This window comes from Poecilia reticulata, linkage group LG4 (assembly GCF_000633615.1).
Source record: "Poecilia reticulata strain Guanapo linkage group LG4, Guppy_female_1.0+MT, whole genome shotgun sequence".
NCBI lineage: Eukaryota > Metazoa > Chordata > Actinopteri > Cyprinodontiformes > Poeciliidae > Poecilia > Poecilia reticulata.
Genome location: NC_024334.1, coordinates 12,673,049 through 12,693,388, shown reverse-complemented (window position 1 = coordinate 12,693,388; position 20,340 = coordinate 12,673,049). Strand labels below are relative to the sequence as shown.

Sequence of the window (20,340 nt, the reverse complement as noted above, 5' to 3'; positions counted from 1 at the left end):
TATATATATATCCCTTTGTCTATAAATATATAGACAAAGGGATAAGCAGACAAAGGGATACATGTTAACTGTGGATGAATAATGTTGATCTTGCTTGTTTATGCAGGAAAAATTCATTTGTGTTTCTTTTTTTGGCGCAGACACTACAGATGACCACACGTTGCTATGGCTACTGAACCACATCCGGCTAGGAATCCCAGAGCTCATCATCCAAATCCGGCATCATAAGCACACCAGAGTCTACGCATTCTTCATCACCGCTACGTATGAAAAGTAAGAAACCTGCCAGGAACAGAGCTTTGGAGGTCTTAGTATGAAATAGTATTTTTTAAAGCATTTATAGTAGTTTTAATTTCTTGAATTATTAGTCAATGATGTTATAAATGTTATTTGGCTAAAAACATGTTAGAGGTGTTTGATTTGTCTGCAAGAAATGCATTTTATTGGTTCTTTACATCTGATATTGTAGATCCTTGACTGTAACAAAATACAGCTTAGTTTTGTTTTCTGATGCTAAAGTAATTCAGTTCCTAGCTAACCCAGCTAGTAATTCCTGATAATTTAACAAAATGAAGCCTTGAACAGTAATGAACGTATGTATGTATGCCTTTAACTACTTCTCATTGGTGGTTTTGCAAAATAAACAAAACAAATGTGATAATTTGTTTGTATTTGTTGAGATCAGTGCTGGACATTTCAGGTTTTACTCTTAAAAAACAAAAAGATAGATCTGTGGATTTCTTTGAAAGTTTTAAGTGCAAATGTTTCCTTTCCATGCAGAATGACGATGCAAACTTTCTGTAGATGTTATCAGATTGACTGCTCCAACCTCCTGCTCTAACGGCGGTTCAACTGTGACTATGAATTAATCACTAATTCACCTTCTGCAGAACTTACACAAGAAACTACTCATCTAAATTTCCTCCATAACAAAATTAATATCAAACAAAACCATTCACAAATGGCTTATGAATAATGCTACATATGACGTCTGTCTGCAGAAGCTCTAGATGCAGTTATTGTAGACAATTCCTGCTAAAATGTAAAACTATCTTTGCTGCTCTGTGCGGGTGGGAAATGGAAACTTCTTTTTAATGGCTTCACATTGAGCTGCTGCTACAGTTGGCAAAGCAGCATTTAGAGGTGATGAATCATTAGTGAAACTGCCAAGATGTTTGGTGCATTCAGCTGCTTCTGGCTGCAGCTTTAATTCAAGTCCTGTAAAGTGGTTTGAACTGTATTTACACTGTCTCGGCTTTATACTGCAGAGTCTCATTGTTCCTGTTTCCAGGAAAGTTGTAGAAGAATTCAGTCACTTTCATTCTAGACTTAATTTGTTTAGATGGCAGCTCTTTGAGGCCTCTCCTCTCTTGATAGCTCAAGGTTTGAATTTAAATATAACATAAGAGTGGAAAACCGCCTTGGTTGAGGATTATGCTGACATATGCTGTGAGTGGGTTAAACTGTGGCAGGAAATGCATCTTCTGATTGGTTCAGTGTTTGCACTTCATCAGGATGAAAACCCAGTTTCAGGTTTTAGCGGTCAACAGAGATTTGTAGCAAAAAGAAGCTACTGGTTTACTAGCCAGCCTTGCTTTTAAATTTAACTAATGCACTCTTAAAGGAATTGGGTCAGGAGGTCAAACATCCCGGAAAGGTCATTTTACTTTTCAAATAGCAACACTTAGGAACATCCAAAGATACAAATACAGACTGTTGATGGACGGATGGTACAGTATAGAGGTATGAATAATATTTAACTTCTCAGGATTTAAATTGTTGCTAACAATGCTCTACAGGGCTTTTATTATTTTATGTTTTATAAAATAATCCTTTAATTTAAAACATTAACATTAATTTAAAACACGTCTTTTTCCTCCTGCTCTGTGACTTTGTACGACAGAAAAATCATGTTACTCTTCCCTGACACAGCATTTATTACCCATTCCTCTGTTCTGACTGTGCATTTTACAGCAAGCTGCCCAGTTCTGCTGAGATTTATTACTACATATTTTATGTCTGATAGGCATTTGTTAAATTAGCATACGCTTTAGCATCAACGGCCTTCCTCAGCAGAGTTCTGCTCCTTTACAAGGTTATCTTTGTGCACAATTTGCCTTTAACTCAATCCAGGTCTATCTGCACCAGAGGACAGAGGGTAAAACGTCTAGATGAAATGATAAGAGAGCATCTAATTTAGTTTCCTGGCTATGACTGGTGCTTTATGTTCTGAATGAACCTTAAAGTGTACTAAACATTTAGTTTAAGTAGATAGAGCCTTTTTATTGCGATAGATAAGCTCAGTTCACAACATTCTGCAGTGATACAGCAGCTTGCACCTTACATTTTCATTGCCATCCATCATGGCGCTGACTGTACTTTATTGTACCGCCCCTGCAACTACATGCAGTTGCATGATAGATGGATGTTACAAGCCCACCTAAGCTGTACTCCCATTTGCTTGCATAAAGAATATATATAATGTATAAATATACAGAGGAGAGCAATGGAAGCTGAAAACCTCCAGGGGAAAGGAGGGAGAGTCATGATTTATTAGCAGTGCAATTTCATCATAACGCCTTTAGCAAGGACATAAAGAAGGGATGCAAGAAGTATGGAAGGCAAACAAGAGGTTAAGACTGATAGAATTTGAAAACTCGACTGAGAGGAAAGCAGATAGAAAATGTGCATGAACAGAAAAAATGAGGAGCAGGGGTTTAGATCAAGGGGCTTAAAGAAAGAAGTAATCTCTATTGCTTTTGCATTGTCCCTATTGTCACTGTTTCCACTTGACTTATTGAAAGGATTTAATAATATAACTAAAATTTACATATAAACCTGAATAAATACAGGAATGGGCAAAACCGTTACTCATGTTTGATGACAACAGAATTCAGCTATCTCAATTATTTTGCTCTGACTGTCCCACTAGAGAGAAACTACACCACCACCACATGCACAATCTGCCAGAACAAGGATACATTGAATAAAGAATGGAGTTTTCTGTCATTTTATATTCTCTGTTTAACTGTGTTGAGATTATGGTGGCTTGTTAGCAGAGTATGCATATCTGGTCCTTACCAAATATTTTTGGTCTAATTTCTAGTGCAAATATATTAGTACATTTGATATAAGACAGAACAAGCTTACAAATAACTTTTAAAAGAGCCATACGTGCTTGTTTTAAGTTAATTAAAATTCCTTAATATCAATTTTAAAAAGTGCTCGTTTTACTGGCAGATAGTTTCACTTATAACATGGGAAAAATGTCTTGTTATAAGGGCAACCATCTCACATTTTCATCAATATTATGGATTAACTGACTTAAAACAAGCTGCCTGAAAGCAACACAATTTTACCTCAGAACCTTTGCAAATGTTTGAAACATCTGGGAAACTCTTAATCTCAGCATAGGGGTGGGCATTTATTTATCATTTACTATGAAACGTTTCTAGTCATTATAAGAAATTTGATTTATTGTTGCCACAATGCATTTAAAAGTAAAACACAACGGACTAAAATGTTATTTTTACTATTTCCCCCCATGTTTTTCACAAGAGCATCAAAAAAATCAACAAATTCAAAAATAAAGTTTTAATAAAGCCGCCATGTGGAGATTAGTGATACAAATCGCATTTCTTTAAATAAGTGGCATCCTGAAGAAGCTTACTTTAAGTAGGAATGTTTTTCAAGGGTAGTTTTTGTGTTTGTGGCGCAATGACTGCACCTAAAAAAGAAGTAATTAATCATCATAATTGTTATTGCTTTCACAATAATACTACAATATAATGTGATAAAATCCTAAATCCATTTTGCCCAGTCCTAGTTCAAGATGATATTTTATGTTATGGATGGAGTCTTAGTGTAGTATCAAAGGGTTCTTGGTGAAAACAATCCATTTTCTGACAGTATTTTGTTGGTCAAATTTGACCTAAATAGCTGAAATAATAGGTTTTTTTTCAGAAGGGAAGGAAACACTTCTGCTTTGCTGTTACTATGAGATCACTTGTAGTACTGCTCCCTCCGCCTACATGTTTTGTTGCAGCAGAATGCAAAAGCTTGAGGGTCATTTCAGCGTGTGAGTTCTGGGATGTGCAGGCAATCAGTAACAAAAGGAGCAGATTGAGATGAAAATGACGAGTCACACCACAGATCTGAAACAAAAATGAGGGAATAAAACTGCATTCATGTTGTTGCAGTTTGCTGCGAGGTGCAGAGGAGATGGGCCTGAGGAAGGGGGTGAAGCCAGAGTTTGGTGGAGGAGCACGGAGCTTCTCCTGTGAAGAGGATTACATCTACGAGAACATTGAGAGTGAGCTGTGTTTCTTCACTTCACAGGTCAGTCTGCACCCCTCTCTCTTTTTATCTCTCACTCTTTTTCGCATGCATGCACGCACACACACACACACACGCACACACGTTTGCGTGGCTATCTTTGCAGGGACCTTCTGTTGACTTTCATTCATTTCTACAGCCTAAACCTGACCCTTAACCCTAACCATCACATACCTAACCCTAAACCTGCCCAAAACTCAATTCACACCTTAGTCCTAAATCATGAGAAGTGGTGAAAACGACATGTCGATCTAACTTTTTCAGTCTCTTTCTTTGTGATGCATGTCACTGAAATACGGATTTTATGTCAAGTCTTAAAAGAACTGTATAAATTGCAAAGAATCCTTGTTTAATAATGAACTGCAGCTTTTGTTGTCGCTCTGTTTTCATTTTTTTTTTCATTTTTGTGCACTAGGTGATCTTTGCTAAGTTGTATAAATAGCTTGATGGTTTTTCACTTTTTCACTTAGTTCTGATTATTTCCAATTTATTTGAAAATATTTGATTAGTCTTAAATCTAACCCCTGACCCAAAAACAGTGTTTCCCCTTCGCTCCCCACAAGGATCAATGGGTCCCCACATCATAAATGGTCCCCACGAGATATTACAAACAAACACCAATGTTACCAACAGGGTACCATCAGCCTAACCTGCCAAGAGGGGACTTCTGTTTCTGGTTTTTTGAAAAAGCAAAAAAACAATATAAAATTAACTTTTAAGTTACACACATGTGTGAAGGGAGTTCATGCATTCATGTGTATCTCTCTTGTTGCAGGAAAGACAAACCATCATCAAATACTGGATGGACAATCTACGTGCCAAGCAGGGCGAGGTTCTTCATAATATTATCTTCCTGGAGGGCCAGCCAATCAGTAAGCTGAAGCTATTAGTGGGTTTAGGGTTATTTGGGTTTTTTTTTGTTTGGTTTATGTTTGCTGCTGTCTTTAACGGTCTGTAACCGCCTCTCTGCAGTCCCAGAGCTGAGAGCCAGAGGAGTGATCCAGCAGATCTTTCCTCTCCATGAGCAGAGGATCCTCAACCAGCTGATGAAGTCCTGGGTCCAGGCAGTCTGCGAGAAGCAGCCGCTAGGTCAGCAGGTCCACCCATCCAACCATACATCCAACCATCCAACCAACCACCCAACCAACCACACATCCAACCATACATCCAACCATCCATCCAACCATACATCTAACCATAGATCTAACCATCCAACCAACCAACCAACCAACCAACCAACCAACCAACCAACCAACCAACCATCCATCCATCCATCCATCCATCCATCCATCCANATCCATCCATCCATCCATCCATCCATCCATCCATCCATCCATCCATCCATCCATCCATCCATCCATCCATCCATCCATCCATCCATCCATCCATCAGTCGCTCCATGAAAAAAGATTTTTGCTTAAAATCTTAACATTTTAAATAGAAATAGAAATAGCAGGAGTTTGTGTTGGGGATCAAGGAAACACTGCGGCTGGCTCGCTTAATCCCTAAAATCATGCTTGCATAATTCTGTTCAGGATAAACAGAATTATGAACCTTTAAGTTAATTTTTCAGCTCGTTCTTTCCATATTATTTACAGATGACATCTGTGACTACTTTGGGGTGAAGATCGCGATGTATTTCGCCTGGCTGGGTTTCTACACCACCTCCATGTTGTATCCTGCTGTGATCGGCTTTGTGCTGTGGATGCTCACAGAGTCGGATCAGGTGAGAACACAACATTTGGTGGCCTGAATTATTAACGGGAAGACACCGCCGCCTGCTTGCTGCCACAAACACGCGCCTGTTTGTGTTTCCCAGACGAGCCGTGACATCTGCTGCGTGGTGTTTGCGCTGTTCAACGTTGTGTGGGCCACTCTGTTCCTGGAGCGGTGGAAGAGGAGGGGAGCCGAGCTGGCGTACAAATGGGGAACGCTGGACACGCCCTCCAAATCACTGGAGGAGCCGCGGCCTCAGTTTCGGGTGAGGGGAGCTGGATTTTATTCCTCCCCGTTTCCACCACGGCTCCCTGYTGTTTTGAGTTGTTTAATGCTCTCTGTGTGCAGGGAGTGAAGCGCTGCAGCCCCATAACGGGATGTGAGGAGTTTTACTACCCGCCGTGGCGCAGGCGGGTGTTCAGGTGGCTGGTCAGCCTGCCCATCTGCATCCTCTGCCTCTGCTTCGTCTTCCTCGTCATGCTCATCTGCTTTGAGCTGCAGGTCAGGTTTTCTTTACTTTCCTGCTATTTTAAATGTAGCAGGTGTGTGATAAGAATTGAAAATGTTTGGTCTCAGCTCACCAAGCTGTAGGTTTGTAGCTGAATTTGAAGATTGCTGCTGTAGTCCAGCAGTGTATTAAACGTCAAACGTGCCAATGTTTTAGATATAAAGTAAGCATTAACTAAAAATGTAGGAAGATGAGAAAACAATTCATCTATAGCTATTTATATATTTAATTAATCACATAATTGTCAGTGATGTTCATTAAATAAAATTATAAGTTGATATACGTTAAACTAATATTTTCTTATTTCATGGTTAATTTCCCCTTATCAAAAATAATCTAAAATCTGACTGTTTAACCTGCAGAATACAAGAACAGCTCAATGAATTGTAATGTAAATGAATGAATCCAGTGTAAAACATGATACGTTATACAATTCACAAACATAATTTTAATTATGACAGTGTTTCTCTAATTAAACTATTTTTTATTGATTGTTTTATTTTGATTTTCTGAGAAAGTGAGTTTGGTTCATCATAAGCTGTATCTCCTCATAAGTAAAATGAATAATTGCTGGGATTACTGACTTTTTGTAGTGAATCTATGAATTTCCCTTTTTAAATTAAATTAATAAAATAAATTCATTGATATTAGAATTTTTTGTGATGCATTTGTACATGCACCTCAAATCATCTTGACCGAAACTAAGCTAGCTCTACTAGTTTAGTCTGACACACATGTTTAGTTATTTATCAAACAATTATGTCTTTTGCTGCAGGAGTTTGTGATGGGGATCAAGGAAATGCCGCGGCTGGCTCGCTTTATCCCTAAAATAATGCTTGCTATCACTGTGAGTGCATGTGACGAGGTGTACAGGAAAATCGCCTGCTGGCTCAACGACATGGGTGAGAGTCCAGCTTCTGGTCAACACAATACAATCAGCTTTATTGATGTTTCCTGAGCCTAACACATTCTGCTCCTCCATTCTGTAGAAAACTACAGACTCCAGAGTGCCTATGAGAAAAATCTCATCATCAAAATGGTTCTTGTGAGTAATTATCTGTCTAATTTTTCCATGTAGTATTTAATCAGTTGTTCTCACCTTCCTTTTGTTTTTCTTGCAGTTTCAGTTTGTAAATTCTTATCTCAGCCTTTTTTACATTGGATTCTACCTCAAAGACATGGAGCGTCTGAAGGAGGTAGGAAACGACCKTATAWTCGCTTCAAGCATTGCACAGGCTTACACAGCGTGCGCTAGCATCATTTTATCCCCTAAATGCTTTGCTGTGTCTGTCTCCTCGCATTGATATCCACGCCCATTTATCCATCCATCCATCCATCCATCCATCCATGTTTGTCTGTGTGCGGAAGATGCTGCTGGTGTTGTCTCTGTTACGAAGTCTGCAGCGGCAGGTCCGGGAAAATCTGCTGCCTTACATCCTCTTCAAGATCCAGATGGTTGTGGTCTCAGTGCCCTGGTTCTTCAGGGCTTTGCTCAAGTCTAAAGTATGACTCCTGTTGACTCCTGGAGGGACTGAAGGTCCACTTTATCTCACTCTGTCACCTCTGCTTTGTTCTGGTTTGTCTGTTGGTGCGGGGAAACTTTATTGCTAAAGATGCAACGATTTCAAATATGCGCCTGGTTGACAAACTACAGTTTTTGTATCTTTTTACTGAAGATGGCAGATACATATCGCTGAGGCCCCTTAAACCTATCGATAATCTATTCACCCTTCCTGTTATCTGATTAAAGTCTTGCTCTCTTGCACYCTGACTGAACTGAGACATTGAGGATGTCTGAGGAAATACATTTTCCTTTTAAATAGCTTGTCTCATTTCCTTCTAAATCTAAACCTTCTAGAGGTATARATAATTTTGGGTTAACTGTAGCTTCTCTACTCAGTAACAGTGTCCACACTAAAGACATTTTGTTGTTTGTGTCACTAGTGTTCACTAGTCAGAAATATGATAGGATTTCTGATTGGTTGGTCAGCTCCAGCCRATATCTCAGTGTTGCTTTATGTTTTGGACGTTTTCCTGTATTCTTGTACTTTAAGCTTCTGTTTCTTTGTAGCTTTAGGAACAAAAGTACAAACTTGCCATCATCGTTTCTTGCATCTTGTAGCATTACACCTTTTTGATTTTCTTCTTTGAGGTTATTGTATGAAGATGTTTCCCACTTTGTTTCCAAATTTGTGACGGCCTTTGGGACATTTGGTCTTTCCTTTCTGTCATTTTCATTTGCATTTTTGCTGCTTTTATTTTTGCAACGCCTGACAGTCTGCACATCCTGTTGCTTCCTTAGCTGGATTGGTAATAGTTTTCCTTGTTCCTGCCTCTACAATCAACTTCATTCCAATATTTGTTGAGCTAAACTCACTTAAGAAGTTCATGCCCAACACWCAGTAAGCAGAAAGTGAAATAAGCTGAAGATATAATTTATTGTGACTAAAATTAAACAGAAAGCTTCTTAGTAAAAACAATATATCTGAAAATCTTTAGTCAGCTCTTTTSTTAAACTCTGTTTGCGACTCGCTGGTGTTTGCGCTGGCTGTTTCAGCTGGTATGAACAGAAGGACAAAAGCTCCTTTCCTYAGTTTCCTAGAAACTGGATGAGGACATTGTTTCCAAGTTCTGTCAGGAATTTATTGAGGCCTAGTTTGTTTTAGTCTGCTGTCCTTTGCACCAGCCTTAAAAATGTTACCATACATACAGTGTGAGCCTTTGTCTATGTAAGCATTTCTGTTTACATATATTTTCCAGAATAAGTAAAACAATTATGGTATTACTAGTGCAGTTTTAGTAGTATTTTTGCAAGATTTACCGGTCTCCTACTAATATWTGTATGTGGATCCCTTGCGGTTCATAAGACCAATGGATCCTGTTTCCTTCCCAGAGATTTAATGCAATTTAGATTTTTATACACGTTTAACACAAAACCTTTTGTGATTTGTGGACCATCTGGTTTTCAGACAACGTCCGAGTAGGAGTGAGCATTTATTGTATCATTTATCAATTGTTGTAAAAAAAAATTCTCATAGTTTTAAATTCTGACTTTCTTCATTAATTCAAATTAATGTTGAACAAAACCTCCTCAAAACGACAGCATTATCTGAAATATTACTTAAAAAATGTCCTCCATCGTCTGGAGAAWATTGTAACAGTATCAACAAATATCATTATATTTTAAAATATGATTAAATGCATTCACCATATCTTCAATTTAGTGAAATAAATTGAAGATTTACAGCATTTACAGCTACAATATAGCTGTAAATTCATTCACAGCTACATTGTAATTTTTTTAATCATTATCACAATTGTACCACAAAATATTGTGATAATATTCTAAGTCCATATCTCCCACCCCTCTGACCCCGGTGGGCCCCATTGTGGTCCTCCATGTTAATGATTCTTCATCTGGCTACATTTTTTTAACTTCTTGAGGTTTTATTGCTGAGATTATGGAACAAAGAAACGTTTTCTGTTGCAAATAAGTTGCAACTACAAATGTTTTGTTTTGCAAAAATGAAAACATCAAACAAGTTTCTTGTTTTATGACCAACTTAAGTGCTTAATTAAACACAAAAAATGAATGGCGTTCAAGCTGATCAATGTATGTAAACCTTTTTGATGCTGTACATTTTCTCTTCTTGCTATGGTTTGTCTTTTGATTGATTTTAGATTTGGTGAATTTCCCTCATGGTGGTATCCTGCTCTTTCTTCTAAAGCTTTTGCCTTTATCTGACACCTTAAAAACTCCTTTTGTTTTCTGCTTTCCTCTCTTGGTAAAAAAAAACAAACTTTCTCCCTCTTCCTGCCAGATGTTGGCCACTCTGCTCATCATCCGCCAGTTCCTTCAGAACGTGAAGGAGGTTCTGCAGCCTTACCTGTACGAGCGCCACAAGCTGGGGGAGCTGTCGCTGAGAGCCGTGTGGGACCTGCTGCTCTCCGTGTTGCTCAAATACGCCCGGCTGGCGGCCGGGAAGGTCCAGGCCTCGCCAACGGACTCGACTGTGCCTGGACCCGGACTGAGGGGCACGAGACCTGGAGTGGGGAATCCAGAACGAAGGTCAGCTCCATCGAAGTTCGCTTYTAGATCAGGCGTGTCCAAACCATTTGTCACATGGGTTAAAATTGTCAAGTCAAAAGGTCTTGAGGGCCAAAAAATTTGTGGGCAATTTTTTTGTGGACAAGATATGTGTAAACTATTATAGAGCCAAAACTTAGAAGGGTTTTGGAGATTTGTTTTGTTAAAATAAATATGTCAGGTGTTTATTGAAAAATAAATAGCAAAACCGTAGTCACTTCAGAGGAATAAAAGCAGGATTTAGGTAACTTTGTGAATGGAGCCAGCCTTACAAAAGAATGCAAAAAGTATAAAGATGAGTATTTTATATTTTAAAGGGGATGTACTAGGCGAAATTCATAATTTGCAAGTTTTTGTATTTCCATTAATGTCTCAGCTGCTTCTAAAAACAGCCCAAGTGCTAAAAGAAACATCCAACCGCGTTTTGGCAATACTTTTGTATTTTTTGGTGTCTGGAAAGTGAGCCATTTAAAAAATCTCCATAATGTAAAACCACAAATCTCCTAGCAACCCCAGTGAAGTCCAGCCCGTTACCTAGTAACTGAAACGTAGCTCCAGCACATTTAGTCAGCAGGTTTTCCGCTTTATGCGCTATGCAATGGCTGCTGGAAAAGAAAAGTGCTTTGTTGTTGACTTACCATCCTGGAACCACTTGCTACATTCTTGTTGGTTGTGCAGGAGGCTCTGCTTCTGCTTTTTAAAGATGTCCAGTTGTACAATTGCACATCTATTTGCAGCCATTTTCACATGTGAGTGTAAATGAACATGTTTTTAAATTTGTATTATTCCTGAATTGCAGCCATGGGCCGTAAAATGGCCCTCATGCCACACTTTGGACCCCCATGTTTTAAATGAAACGATAGTGTGCAGATGAGTAACTGACACTAATCATTTACTCTCACATCTKCTCGGGTTCACTCCATCTTCCTCCGCCATTGTGCCGCTTGCTGTTATGATTCAWTCCTGTCAGACGTTTAGAGAATAGCTCCAGCGAGCTGCTTACACTCTCAGCTTGCCCGACACATAACCACTCATTTAACTCCTCGCAGGGAGAAGAAGTGTTTGAACGGCGGCTGTGGAGTGCCTGACGAGGAGGAGGGAGGAGAGCGGGACGAGGCTGACAGCGGGAGGTTCAGCGAAGGAGAGACGGAGGAGGAGAACATGATAGACTGCGGCCTGAAGCTGAGGAAAGTCAGCTTTATAGAGAAGGTACAAAGCGGAGCGTCAGATGAACTTTAGCTTTTTGTGAGAGTAAAAATAACAACARCTGTTGTGTTGAAGGTGGACAGAAGGCCGGCCTGTGGTGGAGCCCCCATAGAAAACAGCTTCCTGGAGGAAGGGAGCCCCACCATGGTGGAGAAAGGAATGGACCCGGCCTCTGTGTTTGAAATGTGTGACGACGACGACGATAATGGAATCCATGATGTGAAGGACCCGGGAGGGGGAAGCGCCGAGGGGCTCAGTGCTGCCGCTGCAGCCGCTGCAGCCGCTGCAGCCGCTGCAGCCGCTGCAGCCGCTGCAGGCAGCTCCGCCCCGCCGCCGTCTGCCTCAGACGGTGCCGCGTCACTGCGTCACAGAAGAAGAGGCCAGAGCGTGGAGAGGACAGAGCCTAAAACCAAACGGGAGTCATGGATGGATCCTCCAGAGGAGATGGAGAGCACAACGCTGACTCAGGCTGAGATGGAGAGCTGCATGCAGACCTACCCTGTAAGAACGTACAGCTGACAAACTCAGCTTCATTTTGGTCCATATGAGATTATAAGTCTCTTCAAAGGACCGGTTGTGGCAGAAAGTATTCATAAAACCTATTAACAAACTATTAAAATATTAATAAATAGCTGTCTCAGCTTTTGAACATTTTTTCACACCATACAGGCAAAAGCTGTTTTGATTTGATTGATAAAATAATATTTAAGTCCTGCTATCTTTACGGTTCTATTTATGCATCGAGCCACATAAAATGTTATGGCGGACCGGATTTGGACAGAATTTAGCTGTAGTGTGAATTAATTAGGTTTTCATTCAATTCAACAGCAACAAAGGGAAATGTATCATTCAGATCAAGCTTGGTTAGCAAACAAAACCATAAGTAATKATGTATTAAAGGAATATCTAAATGTGCAGTTTGTAACTTTTACAAAAATTATGTTTTAAAACAGATTTGTAAAAATTGTCAGCATGTCGTGACAGTTTAATAAGAGACAGATMATCTGAAAAGTTTCAGCTCCTCCACCTCCTCCCAGTGCTAATATCTGAAGAAATACATCAAACAACCAATCAGATCCAGAAGGAGGTYCTTAGTGCTGTCAATCACCATCCTGCATGTGCTGCTCGGTGTGCTAATGGCAGAGAAGCAACTTACTGTTACAACCGTTTATTTGTTCTCATTAGTGGCCACGCTAACTAGTCTAGCATTCCTGTCAGGCTTTGTTGTGGTGAACCAGCTGCGGTACAGCAGGTGTGAGCATTGCATTCATGAGAGTGATTGACAGCGCTAAGATCCTCCTTCTGGCTCTGATTGGTTGTTTCTAATGAAGTGGTGTATTTCTGAAGATGACCACTAAACTACAGAAGGCAGAGGAGCTTGATTTTTTTCACAGGTTATCTGTCTCATCTTGACGGTTTCAACAAATATGTTAAAAGTTACATACTGCAGCTTTARTTAAGAGAAAACATTATAAAAGTCAAATTAGGTAAAGATATTAAAAATATATYAYAGCTTCATTAAACATTTGATAACAGTAACTCCAGGCTCGAGTTTCACTTGTCCTGTATCTTTTGCTCTAACACACCTGAATCGGGTCAGCTACTCTCTCGGCATGTCAGCAAGTTTWGCAAAAACCTGGTCATTAACTGTTCATTTGAGTCAGGTGTGTTAGCGTTGGATGTGAAAACCTCTTTATGAACACATGTCTGACTGGCACGCCCCCTTCTGGCTGAAAAAAGTATGGTTCTCAGAAAACTAGTGCAACATGCTAGATTTCTTTTGTGGGAAAGCAGTGTGTTAGTAATGCAGTTTTTACTCTGATTTGTTATTTATTTTACCTGTCTTAAAGGGACAGTGCACATTAAACAACATGTGTTTCAGTCCATCATGCAATTATGTCCGATTTAGTCGTCTAGGTTCAGTTTTGTCTGTAGTCCCRGTCAGACAGAAGGCATTGAACAAGAGAAAAAATGTTAAGCGATTGTTAATTTAACAAAATACTGAAAAATGATTTGAAAACAGAGAARAACACAAAGCTTACAACAGAAAAATATATGTATTTTTCTTGCTTGGTTCCTAAAACAACACTTTTACACTTTTGCTCATTATACATTCATGTATTACACAATCATATTTTAGCTGCACAGACAGTTAATCAACATCACTAAATATTCAGAATTTTGTCACCAAGAACTTTATGTATATAGTAAATAAAKAGRTGAATGTTTCACGTGATTTTTAGGACACCTTCCAGGATTACCAGGAGATGTTTGTCCAGTTTGGCTACGTGGTTCTCTTCTCCTCTGCCTTTCCTCTGGCCGCCATGTGTGCGCTCATCAACAACATCATCGAGATCCGCAGCGATGCCTTTAAGCTGTGCACTGGGCTGCAGAGGCCRTTCGGAGTCCGAGTGGAGAGCATTGGCCAGTGGCAGGTGAGCCTCATTCAGTCCAGAGTTAAAGTATGACAATATTTTTTTAACTTGCAAATTGTATAAATTTTTATATAAAAGTTTAAATTTTTGCAAACAAAAACAACATGACAGAGGTTTTTATTACTTCTTCTCAGACGGCGATGGAAGCCATGGGCCTGATTGCCATCATAGTGAACTGTTACCTGATTGGTCAGTGCGGTCAGCTGCAGCGGCTCTTCCCGTGGCTCAGTCCGGAGATGGCCATCATCTCTATTGTCATCCTGGAGGTACCAAAGCGCAAACACAGTTTAATGCTACTTCTTATAAATGCACAGAAAATTTGCACATTCCTAATTAAGAYTTTAAAGCATGTTTTAATTATTTTATGCAGTTATTTCCAAAGGTGTAGTTGAAACCTGATTGTGGGTAGAGAAAAGTCAAGACTTGAAAGGATTTATATATATATAGGATCTAATATTTATATATATAAAAATAAATATTGCTAAAATAACTAAGAATCATTTTTGTATGAAACTATCTTTTAATGTTTTTTCCTGGATGTTGCTTCATTTAACTAAATCACACTCCCACTTTAAAGATGCTATTGATCCCTGTTGACAGTGATTGTAAGGACTAATCAATAATCTATAGTGTTATACCCTAATATAATAATTCTACCAATTTATCTACCTAAATGTCCATATTACACTTTATTTGATGTTTTTATATATAAAATGAAAAGATTTGTAAAATCTTATTACTTTTGATACATAATATAATGAAATTGCTCTCATAAGTTCTGTACATGTCTAAGCTGCTACTCCAGTCAGGATTCTTTAGTTTTAGCTCGGTCAGCTCTGCTCGCTGCGGCTGCTTGTATCTGAAAGACAAGAACAGCTTGCAGCTCCGTCCTGGCCTGATTAGGAAGTCAGGCGTGACCAGGAGGACATTTTCACAGTCCACAGGTTTTGGTGCAGAAATTACCTGAAGTAAATGTTGAGGCTTTATCATCCTTTCTGGTATCTAATTCAAACATGGTTCATTAACTGCAGGAAWCTTCTTCTAAATGTGTTTCTTTCAGCACTTTGCGATTCTCCTGAAGTACGTCATCCATGTGGCCATTCCTGACATTCCTACGTGGGTCAAGGAGGAGATGGCGAAACTGGATTACCAGCGAAGGGAGGCTTTTAAGGTAAAGGAGGAAGCAATTTGTTGGCAGTCATTGGGGTTGTTGAGGTCCAGCTGGCATCTTCACTGCAGCACTTCGGCATTATGTGGAGGGAAAATGTTTATTGTACACCTGATTTATTTAAAATTTTGAAAGCGAAAAGGTTTACAGCCTAACATAAAAAGGAAAACTGCACTGCAGACATCTTCCTGCAGTGAGGGGATTTGTAATATGAGCAGAGCGTTAATTAGTGCTGATCCTAGTAAACACCTAATGTGATTTTTATTTTTCTCTTCATTGCAGAAGCATGAGCGGCAGGCGCAGCAGCATTACCAGCAGCTGCAGAGGAGGAAGAGGGAGGAAGAGGAGCGGCAGAGGCAGGCGGAGCATATGGCGCGCAGGGAGAGGGAGCGGGATGACGGCAAAGGTGACTCGTCTGGGGATCACCACCACGACAAAAATCACGGGAGCAAATCTCGCTCCGGCGGCGGAGGAGGAGGCGGGGCCAGTGGTTCTGACAAACCCAAGAGGCCCAGCTCCCTGCTGGCCAACAACAACGTGATGAAGCTGAAGCAGATCATCCCGCTGCAGAGTAAGTTCTCCTCCAGCGGCGCRCGCTCCCCGCAGTCGCCCACCGGCAGCGAGCCCAAACTCCCCGGGTTCCTCAGCTTCAAGTTCCTCAAGTCACCCGAGAACAAGAAGGAAGGAGCCGCCGCCGCCGCCTCTGCTGCAGCCAGCACCAACACAGCCGCAGCATCATCATCCTCATCCTCATCATCATCAGGTAGCAGCTCTCAGGAGCGTTCTCAGTCACCCAGTAAGGCCTTCAACCCTGGAAAACTGTTCAACTTTGGGAAATCCGAAGGGGGAGCTTGTGTGAACGGGGCTCCGCCGCCCAGACCCGGAGACGGGTCGTCATCGGAAAGACAAACCTCCCGCTCCGACTTGAACGGTGTTCCCGACGAGATCCCTTCTCCTCCGGGGGAGGGATCCGAGAACGGACATGCTGCAGACTTRGACCCGGCCAGTTCGAAAATCTAGCAGCTCCGGAGGATAAAAACTACATATCAGCCGGAGTTGATGTGCTTTACTGTGAGAAAAGGCCCGAAAAGTTCCTGTTTGTGCAGAGGGAAGCAAACAGGAAAAGATGAATCTGATGGAAGATGACTGTTGTTCCGGTCTGCTTTCTTGCAGAGAGACAAAAATAATCTGGCTTTGTACGACAGACGCAAGCCCTTCTGTCATGACCGACTAAAACACACTCACTCAAATTCTTCCTTGTCTGCAATACATAAAGAAAKGCATGAGCTGCGTTTCGACTATTTTAAGCCTTTAAAGCAGAGAGCTATGTTTCCTGATTTCCTTTAGTCAGAAATTGTAAGCATCTTGGTGGCCTCACGTGAAAAAAAATAAACAAATAAAAAAGCCAGTTGTGAAAGGATAGGGGTTAAAAACAAACATGGAACGATTTCCAGACTTCATCCTTCCCAACACAAGTAAATATTTTCTTTTTTTTATTGTGATGAATTTTTGGGGCCCTTCTCTTTTGTAACGAAGCGAATAAATGGAAAAGCAATATCAGTCAGTGTTTTAATGATTCTCAGCAGTCGCAGCATAAATCACCAGCTTTATTTTGTAAGCAGAGGTGATGTCTGAGCGTTTAGTTCCCTTCCCTTTCTGTAACAGATTTTAAAAAATCAAAAAGTAAAGAGCTTTGTAAGTCAAATTACCCGTACCGACATTTTTCCCAGGAGAAATTTAGAGGCAGTGGCTGAAGGTGATGTTTGGGAAAGTGGAGCATGGATGATGCCTGTAGCGAACCGGGTAAACACAGATGGCGCTCCGTTTCACACACTCCAGTTAGACGTGGCAAAATGAGTCCAGAGGTAAAGAGGAGAAAGTTGCACTAAACCCCAACAAGAAGCTTGATTCCAGCCTGATTCACTGCAGTATGTTACACAAAAACGTTTCTCTTTTTAGTATCCACTGCTCCCTCCACACTTATTCTCTCCTGCTGTGATGAAGCTTTGAAATGAATGAATCGTTTCCTAAAGATGAATAATCCTTCAGTAAAAGCTGTAGAACCCYCCMCCCCCAAATCTTAGATACCCCCTATTAAGAAAACGTTTTCATCTCCTCAGCGCCCCCTGCAGGCTTTCAGTAGCATGTAGATCGTCCTCTGACTGATACGTCCAGTTCCCTGCAGAAATCACAAAATGTTTGATGTATTTTAATGTTCATGATACAATCTAGCAAAGTTCACAAGGCTATTAGATGTAAGACGGACCCCCAGCATCACAGATCCTCCACTGTACCTAACAGTATTCATTCTTTGTTTCAAGAACTAGAATGTTTGCTGTTAAAAAGACAGGAAAAGTTGTTTTTTTCCCTCCATAATTTCTGTTCTTAGACTTGACGATCGTAAGACGCAGTTTTCTAAATGAGCTCTAGAGATTTTATTATTATTATTTTTGCCTTCATKACCTTAGTCCTCACTTTGAACTGTGGCAAGACTAACTTGGATCCTCCAGCTGCCCCTTTGGCTAAGAGAAAACGGTCTTTGTGTCACATCATATTAATACCCCAGGGAAACAAAGGTCCAAAACCAAAAATATTAAAAGCTACAAAGTAGAAATCATTCATATTTTATTACTGATGTCTATCAGTGAGATTTTAGTATTTTTCTCAGTAAACTACTGCAATAAAAGATTAATGTATTTATTTTAAGGCTTTTTTTTTAAACGCAGTGCCAATAAGTGTGGAGGGAGATGTTTTATTTGATCTCTGCTCTTAGCAGTTCTGRTTGTTAAACACTGACCATGCATTTTATTTTTACAGTACAGTACCAGTTTTTTCCATTGACTTTTCCAACTACATGTAATATTTTTCATCTTATGGTTTTTAATTTGAGATGTACAGTATTCTATAACAGATTTAGACACTAAAGAGAGAAAGAAGAAAATTGTTCAAACAAAAAAGATGTATTCCCTGAACTTGTTGRAGTGTTATGCCTCAGTTGGTTTAGTTGGTATTTTATTTTGTTTACAGAACCCTAAAATTCGAAAGCAGGCTTTKAAGAAAGCTTTTGCAAGCTGCTCTATTATCATTTAATCTGCTCAGTTAACTTTATGTAAACTCATCATCATGCAAASAGTAAGTCATTATTTCATGGTTTCCAGAAGGTGGTGCCAGCTTATAAAAATAAACATTTACCCATAAAACCATTCTGTGGGCATCAGGATGCAGCAGCAGCAGCAGGTTTAGATGGAAATGCTTGGTGGAGTCATTACTGTAAAACACACATTTCACATGTTTCAGAGGCCASTGAACTGTCCTGTGGGTTAACAGATGGAAACATTAACTATGCATTTACACACTTTCACCTCCGACAAGGACTTTGGCAATAACACTGAGTGGAAGCAGATACTGTAGATCAACATTGAGCAGCACATCTATCTCCGCCTTTCTTCACTTTTCTTTACTTTATTTATGGAGAATCGTCACTGAATCTGTTGAAATAATGTGTTTTATTGTTGCCTCTGCCTTGTCAAACCAGTTTGAAATGAATAAATAAAAAAAGATTTAATGCAATACAGAAAAAAACACAAGAGGGTAAAACCATGTTGCAACATCAGTACTATAAGCGTGTTCTCTTTAACTTCTCTGGAAGCTGTTCGTTATAAATGTAAAATAGAAATTCCCGGGATGAGAGGAACATATTCTGTCTTTGTGTGTGTCGTTTAAAGGCTGGGATGTGAATTATTAAAGGGAGTCGGTGCAACAACATAAACAAGACGTAGATGTTACAATGTAGCTGAGTTCAGTCTTATTAAAAAAAATCCACCCAGTTTGCTGCATTTGGATTTCAGGGATGAAGAACATCATGATGTCCCTTCATCATCATCGTCATCATCTGTACACGTGTTTTAGCAGAAGGCTGGGATCGGGCTGTTTGCTGAAGCTGTTTACAGTTCCACCTTTTCCCCTTTCAAGCAACAAATATCAAAATAATTTCTCTTCATCATAAACTCAAGGCAGCTGGAAATTTAGAACAGATGAGGGATTTTGACAAGCCTGAGTCACAGAAGCTGGCTTTGATCGGGTCGAGCTCCGACGTCCCTCATAGGAAGCATCTTCCTCTTCAACAGGAAATCAGTGCGATTGGACCGAGTGGATTTATCAAACGCGTCACGTTCTGCGATTTGAGTCGGATGTGAACGGGTCAGGTTCTCAACGCAGCTTCATTAAAACCCGACCCGAACCTCAAAAATCTGATGTTTCATCACAGCCTCACTGACACGACATCAAATGCTCTTCCAATGTACAAGAGAAAAAAAACAAAAAAAACGTCTTTTAAGGAAAAAAAACTGGGAAATGGGATTATTTATTTCTGTTAATTTATTTTGTCATATTTTTGTAAAATCTGAAAAGAATAGTTAATAAAACTCTTTTCAAATGCATATCATGTGTTGGGAGTTTGTTTAGCTGAAACAGTTACAGTACATAATGTTGGCGGTACTAACATGGTGTGTCAGGGTTTTTCTTTTTTTGTTCATTTTATCTTTTTTATTTCAAACAAGTTTTTAAAAACAACAAAAAGCAAATATTCAGAGAAAACGTGAATATTTAACCAAGAGAAAAATAATTTGCTTACCTCTACTTTTCTGTTTGAAAGGAGTAGAAAGAAGTTAACACTTATCCCAATTTAATTAAATATAATACTTACTGACTCAATAATAATCAAAAATAAACACTTAGGGTTCTGATTAGAAAACATCTTACTGGCTGACGGTAGATAAGAGTGTCTGGCAAAAGTATTAAAAACACTTGAACTTTTCTTCCACTCATATCTTCAGTTAAAATTACCGAAATTATTTCTATTTGTTCAAAATCAGCAAAATTTGAT

At 39.7% G+C, this 20,340-nt stretch overlaps 1 protein-coding gene across 2 annotated transcripts in view; it reads left to right on the top strand.

The window, feature by feature from the left end:
- ano8b (anoctamin 8b) overlaps positions 1–19,771 on the top strand; it is a 44,109-nt gene extending 24,338 nt beyond the window's left edge. Inside the window, exons 3-20 of one of the 2 annotated variants that reach the window (XM_017304442.1) lie at positions 141–273; positions 4,200–4,338; positions 5,111–5,207; positions 5,308–5,424; positions 5,934–6,061; positions 6,155–6,316; positions 6,400–6,552; positions 7,335–7,461; positions 7,549–7,604; positions 7,681–7,755; positions 10,381–10,628; positions 11,696–11,855; positions 11,928–12,113; positions 12,150–12,353; positions 14,096–14,287; positions 14,422–14,553; positions 15,348–15,458; positions 15,738–19,771. In XM_017304442.1, coding sequence (XP_017159931.1) covers positions 141–273; positions 4,200–4,338; positions 5,111–5,207; positions 5,308–5,424; positions 5,934–6,061; positions 6,155–6,316; positions 6,400–6,552; positions 7,335–7,461; positions 7,549–7,604; positions 7,681–7,755; positions 10,381–10,628; positions 11,696–11,855; positions 11,928–12,113; positions 12,150–12,353; positions 14,096–14,287; positions 14,422–14,553; positions 15,348–15,458; positions 15,738–16,475 — 3,158 coding nt within the window. In that variant the 3' untranslated portion in view covers positions 16,476–19,771. Of the gene's footprint in view, positions 1–140; positions 274–4,199; positions 4,339–5,110; positions 5,208–5,307; positions 5,425–5,933; positions 6,062–6,154; positions 6,317–6,399; positions 6,553–7,334; positions 7,462–7,548; positions 7,605–7,680; positions 7,756–10,380; positions 10,629–11,695; positions 11,856–11,927; positions 12,354–14,095; positions 14,288–14,421; positions 14,554–15,347; positions 15,459–15,737 lie in introns of both variants that reach the window. The other variant, XM_008406554.2, reaches the window with a different exon arrangement.
- Positions 19,772–20,340: the final 569 nt, after the last annotated feature.